Here is a 6,710-nt window from a genome sequence, read left to right on the forward strand (position 1 = left end):
TGGTCGATGTTGGAATGCCAAGTTTACCGACGTGCTAAAGAAATATGGTATGACCCAAAGCAAATCTGACCACTGCCTCTTCACTCGTAAAGATTCGGGACACAAGATGCTGATGGCGATTTATGTCGATGATGGTATTGTCGCTGTACAAGACGAAGCATCATTCCTGACCTTTATGAAAGAACTCAAGCAACATTTCAGCCTTTGAGTGACAACGTTAAATTGTTTTCTTGGTCTACAAGTTGAACAGTTGAAGGACGGCTCAATCTTCTTGCACCAAGAAGCATTTACTAAAAAGATGCTAGAGCGTTATGGGGATGCTACCAAGACATCACGCATTCCGGTGAAGAAGGCAAATCTGAAGGTTGAATATGAACTTCCGAATGCTGATGGGATGATAAAGGTCAAGAAGGCAAATCCTCTTAGCAGTCACATTCCATATAGATCAGCAGTAGGTAGCTTGCTTTATTTAGCGATGGGAAACCGACCTGACATTGCTTATGCAGTAAGTTTAGTATCTCGTAAATTGGACAATCCCACAGAAACTGATTGGAAAATTGTGCAGACAACATTCAGCTACCTTCGTACTACCGTTGCACATGGCATTGTATATAGCAGTACAGATGATAGAAGCCTTATGTTGTTTAGTGATGCAGATAACAACAGTTGTGCGGAAACTCGGAGATCTCGCACAGGTGTGATATCTTTCTACGGTGGAGGTGCAATTACTTGAAGAAGTAAATTGCAGGAGGCTATATCTAATTCAACAACAGAAGCAGAGTTCATGGCAGCAGCGGATGCGACAAAAGATCTGATATGGTTAAAGCACCTGTTTGCCGAGATAGCCAACGACATCTCATTACCAATCCTCCAGATTGATAATCAAAGTACCATAAAATACATCAAGAATCCGATGTTTCAGGCTCGCACTAAGCACATCGATCAAAGATACAAGTTTGTCCAAGATGAGTTTTCGAAAGGACAGTTTGTATTAGGTTACGTCCGAAGTGATGAGCAGCGAGCAGACATTCTGACGAAGGCACTTCCAGCACCTCAGTTTCATGCTCAAAAGAGATTACTTGGTGTGAGAGCAGTTCTTAGAGTGACATTATTGACTATTGACTGTTTTCATGCTCGAAGGAGGCTGTTATAAATCGAGCATGCTATCAGCGAGCCTCACGCTATATTTGCTTATTATATACAAAAATCAGGGTAAATCATATTTTATTAGGGAGAAGGTGAGGTTTACATCTTGTTACGTTTTTGGCTGAACAACAACTAACTAGCGCGGGATAACAAATGGTTGAGTTGAGTTGTTGCAAGGCGCATTTACACTGAAGATAAAATACATGACAATTCTCTGGCGCTTAAATAACAGGTTAATTTTGAATTATTAAAATTTAAGAGTCAATAACGAATAATTAGAGATTTAATCTGATGACTGGTCTTTTTTCCCGAGTTGATCTCCTTAACTGCATTGGATTTCTCTGGGTTACAGGACTAGATACTGGAAGAGAGGAGGGTATGGTGGGTGTAGAGCTGGATACTGGACGAGAGGAGGGTATGGTGGATGTAGAGCTGAATACTGGAAGAGAAAAGTGTACTGTCCTGGGCCTAGAAAATTTTAAAGAAGGAGTTATTGATTTTCAACTTGACAAGCTCTTAATTGGTTAAAGTGAAGCTTGATCACATAACCGTCGTTTAATTCAATGAGATAGGGAAGTCGTCAAAGTTTTTCAACAACAGTTCCATACTTCCATTTAGCAGATGATGTATAGTTGCGAGACTGTACTCTTTCTCCTAACTTGAAATTTTTGTTAAATTCTGGCTGCAAGGCATTATTTTTTTGTCCTTTAGTTGGTTTGATTAAGTCGAATTCACATCGTAAGTTTCTACCAAATAACATTTCTGACGGAGTTTTTTCATTGTTAAGTGGTGTTATTCTGTATCGGAAAAGTAGTTTGCATAATTTACTATGGAGGGAACCTGGACGATACTTCATGCATTTTAATTTCGTTTTTAATATCTGAACATAGCGCTCTGCTTGGCCATTTGTAGCTGGATAGCTTGGAGCAATAAGACGCTGTTTAATACCATTTGACTTACAAAAATGTTGGAATTCTGCTGACTTAAAAATTACGGCATTATCAGAAACTAAAATTTCAGGCAATCCATGACGACTAAAAATTTCTTCTAAATAATACATTGTGTTTGATGATGTGGGAGATGTCTTCATAGCAAAAATTTCAGGCCATTTTGAAAGTGAATCCACAACAATTAAAAATTGATGCTCCATGAAGGGTCCGGCATAGTCGATGTGCACGCGTTGCCAATTTTTCTCCGGTGTTTCCCATATGTGAAGAGGTGCTTTCGCTGGATTTTTTCTTACATCACAGCACTCACGGTTTTCAATATCGATGTCAATGTTTTTCCAATAGCAGTAGTTTCGAGATAGAGCTTTCATTTTCACAATTCCTATGTGTGTAGAATGTAGTTGCTTGAGCATTTCAGGTTGAAGAGATTTGGGAATGATAACTCGATTTCCTCTGAGGGGGCGGAACCCTCTCATATTAAGTTGAAGGCAACTATGACAAAAATCAACTAAACATTTATTAACAACTGAAACATAACAAGCTAAAACAGAAATATAAAATTAAGTAAGACTGTGTGGGATAGAGACTGAGTAAAGTTCGAAGTTTCTTAAATACCGGGGAAGTTCCAAGGTTGCCGATCGTGTGTTTGTAATCCCGTTGATTCTTTTGGCGCCTACGCACCATGCCTGGCGCCACATCACTCCCCACCGGAGTTTCATAGTCGTCAGATTCTGAAACGAACTCTTCTACCATACCGAGTAACGTACTTCTTTGGGTCCAGTACCTTTTCTGCCAAAGGAGACTCGGTAGTTGTAGTTGAAGAAAGGTCAGACTGGCAAGGAGAATCATCGTGGAATAAAGTATGGGGCTCGTCCACTGGCAAATACGCTGGTTTCAACCTGTCAATAGAAATCCACTTTTTCTTCGTAGAGATCTGCAAAAGATATATTTTAGATTTTTTTCTTCTTAAGAACTGAATATGGACCATCATACGGAGGTTGTAATGGTCTCCGTACGGCGTCATGTCGCACGAACACATGCGTACAAGTCTGAAGATCTCTAGGTACATAAACGACTCGTTTGTCATGCCAAACAGAAGCTACAGGCTTGACCTCACTAAATGCTTTACGCAACTGAGAAATCAATTCAGACTGCGAGATGCCATTTCCCGAGTTAGTAAGGAACTCTCCGGGAACTCTCAATGTTTGCCCATAGACTAACTCAGCAGAAGAGAAGTTCTAATCCTTCCGAACAGCAGTCCTCAAACCCACGAGAACTAGTGGTAAATTATCAAGCCAAGAATCTGTAGTATAACACATAAGGGCTGCTTTTAATGTTCTATGAACACGTTCAATCATCCCATTGGCCTTAGGATTGTATGCAGTTGTACGAATAATTTCAACACCCAGAATTTGTGCTAATTTCTTGAAAGTGAAGGAATCCAGTTGTCTTCCCTGATCATTTGAAATTCTAACAGGAGCACCAAACCGTGAAACCCAATTAAAAATCACTGCTCGTGCTACTGTATTTGCCGTGATATCTTGCAGAGGTACCACCTCAACCCATCGTGTAAACCGATCAATTAAAGTTAAGCAGTACTTATATCCTCGACACACCGGTCAAGGGCCAATCAGGTCCAAATGCACGTGCTGGAACTTAGCATTAGGCACAGGAATTTTGCCCAATGGTGATATTACGTCGATGTATTTTAGCCTTTTGGCAACTTAAACAAGTGCGACACCACTGAACAATGTCTTTTCGAATTGAAGGCCAAACATATGTACTACATAACTTTAAAGTAGATCGGGCACTGATGTGTGCAAGATTATGTACAGAATCGAAAATCATTTTTCGAAATTTCATGGGTACATACAAACGAGCACTAGGTTGGGAGGCATCAAAATACAAATTTACATCAGAATTAGGCAAAAAAATTAATTTAAACTTAAGATTAGTAACATCTGATTTTTTTAAATATACCTGCAATTCCTCATCAGTCAACTGCTCAGCTGCAACTTGCACATAATCAATTTTATCAGGAAAAGCAATTTCTTCTACCCTTGACAAAGCGTCTGCCACTAAGTTTTCTGCGCCTGCTAAATATCGTAAGTCACAAGTGAACTGTGATATAAATTCTAATTGTCGTAAACGTCTAGAAGAGCACTTTTCAAAACTTTGGGAAAAGGCGTGTGTCAAAGGTTTGTGATCAGTTATAACATGAAATACCCTTCCTTCCAACACATAACGAAAATGAATTATTGACAAATAAATCGCCAAAAGTTCTTTGTCATAAACAGAATATTTAACTTGGGCATTATTTAACTTTTTGGAGAAAAAGGATAGAGGTATATAACCAGATCCAGTTTTTTCATGTAACTCGCCTGCTACTGCAATGTCACTAGCGTCCGCAAACAGCACTAATTGGCAATCAGGTGCCGGGTGAGATAGCTGAGTAATGTTTACTATACTTTCTTTGCATTTTTCGAAAGAATTTTCTAACTCTGCAGTCCAGTTAATAGTTTTACTATCGCCTTTTTTACTACCCCCAAGTAAAGCGTTTAACGGGGCATGCAATTCTGCCGCTTTGGGAATAAATCTCCTATAGAAATTTAAACACCCAAGAAACCTGCGTAAATCTTTTAGAGTTTTGGGTTTAGAATAGTTAACAATTGCATCTACTTTATGTGGTAAGGGTTTAACACCATGCTCATTTACTAAATGTCCAAGGAAGGGTACTTCAAAAGATCCAAAAATACACTTAGAAGCATTAATTGTTAAACCATACTGTTTTAAACGTTCAAATATTAAACGTAAGTGATACAAATGTTCAGTCTCGTTAGCACTTGCCACGAGAATATCATCAATATAAGCAAATACAAAATCTAAACCATATAAAACTTCGTTAATAAAACGTTGGAGGGTTTGAGGTGCATTACACAACCCGTAAGGCAGATACAAAAATTCAAATAACCCAAAAGGTGTTATAACTGCAGTTTTCTCAATGTCTTGTTCTGTTACGGGGATTTGATTATATGCTTTAACAAAATCTATAATACTAAATACTTTCTTATCAAACAGATTTTGTGAAAAATCCTGCAAATTTGGTAAAGGATATTTATCAGGCCGAGTACAGGCGTTTAAAGCTCTGTAATCGCCGGTAGGTAGCCAATCAGAGTTACTTTTTGGAACCATGTGTAGGGCGCTGGCCCACGGACTTTTGGATGGCCTACAAATACCGTGTCGCAGCATGAAATCAAATTCCAATTTGGCAGCTTGAAGTTTAACAGAATTCAATCTGCAAACTTTTGAAGCGACTGGAGGACCAATCGTGTTAATATAATGCACTGTATCGTGCTTAATTTTAAGATAATTAGGTCTAACTCTAGTAATTTCAGAAAATTCCTGAATTAAATCGTGATATTTAATATTGCCAAATATTGTTTTAACACTTTGGATTGAGGAAGGAAAGATTTTACCTTGATGAGCCAAAGACGTTTTCGTATCAATTAATTTCTTATTTTTAAGATCGATTTACAACTCAAAATGTCGTAAGAAATCTGCGCCTAAAATTGGTTTTGAAACATTCGCAATTATAAATGTAAAATCAAATTTTCGATGTAAACCAAAATCTAGCGACATAAGTTTAACACCAAATGTTTTAATAGCAGTGCCGTTAGCAGCATGTAACACATAATTTGATGTTGGCCTGCAGCCTTTAAATGTTATAGGCAATAAACTTACATCAGATCCACTATCGACCAAGAACAGTAACTTAGTTTCGCGATCAGAAGCAAAAAGTCGGTGGCTAAATTTCAAATTCTCACTACTATTAACCACCGGACTAATAGTAGAGCTCATTAGTTTAAATTAAAATTGCAAGGCTCAATACATTAGTGTGCTTTTTCAGCATACTTCCTATGATATCAACAAATTTTCGTTCTGCTTCTCCTTTAGAAGTGTGAGAAAATTTTTTCGAAACATTTGATTTGGAACGCAAACGACTACGGGATAGACTTCGATATCTACGCATAGATTTAATTTCGTTCTTCAACTCTGCCAAATCCGTAGACATTTGAGTTATTTTTTCTATAAGTGAATCTCTACTTACAACTTCATTACAACTTGAAGTTGCAGAAAAACTAGTTACTTCAGAAACCTTACCTGCCAAAGTTGATAAAGTGTCTAAACCTTCCGTACTAACACTTAAAATAGACTGAATAGATGAGGGTAAATGAGATAGCCAAATAGATTTAATAACCTCATTTGAAAAATTAGATCCTGCTAATTCTCGCATATGTCGCAACAAGGCAGACGGCTTAGAATCCCCCAATGCAAGGTCCTGAAGTAAAGTTTGAATTCTTTTACTCTCGGACAAGGAAAATTCTGCTATAAGCTTATCCTTAACGGCAGTGTAAGGCTTTTCCAAATTTGGGTTTCTAACCAAGTCTGCAATTACTTGCATAATATTCTGATCAAGGACAGAGATTAAACAGCAGTACATAGTAGATTCAGCAGTAATCCCTGATAATTTAAAATTAGCCTCAATCTACGTAAAATATAGACTTGGATTATCAATCCAAAATCCAGGTAAGCGAAGGCCAATTTTATGAATTTCAG

The 6,710-nt window shown here is 37.9% G+C and overlaps 1 protein-coding gene across 1 annotated transcript; it reads left to right on the plus strand.

Moving 5' to 3' along the window:
- The first annotated feature begins 298 nt into the window (after window positions 1-298).
- Window positions 299-733, plus strand: LOC139426022 (uncharacterized). Its single transcript, XM_071183412.1, has one exon. It carries the CDS (start codon window positions 299-301, stop codon window positions 731-733), a length of 435 nt encoding a protein of 144 aa, XP_071039513.1.
- Window positions 734-6,710: the final 5,977 nt, after the last annotated feature.

Source organism: Parasteatoda tepidariorum, chromosome 7, assembly GCF_043381705.1.
Source record: "Parasteatoda tepidariorum isolate YZ-2023 chromosome 7, CAS_Ptep_4.0, whole genome shotgun sequence".
NCBI classification, from domain to species: Eukaryota; Metazoa; Arthropoda; class Arachnida; order Araneae; family Theridiidae; genus Parasteatoda; species Parasteatoda tepidariorum.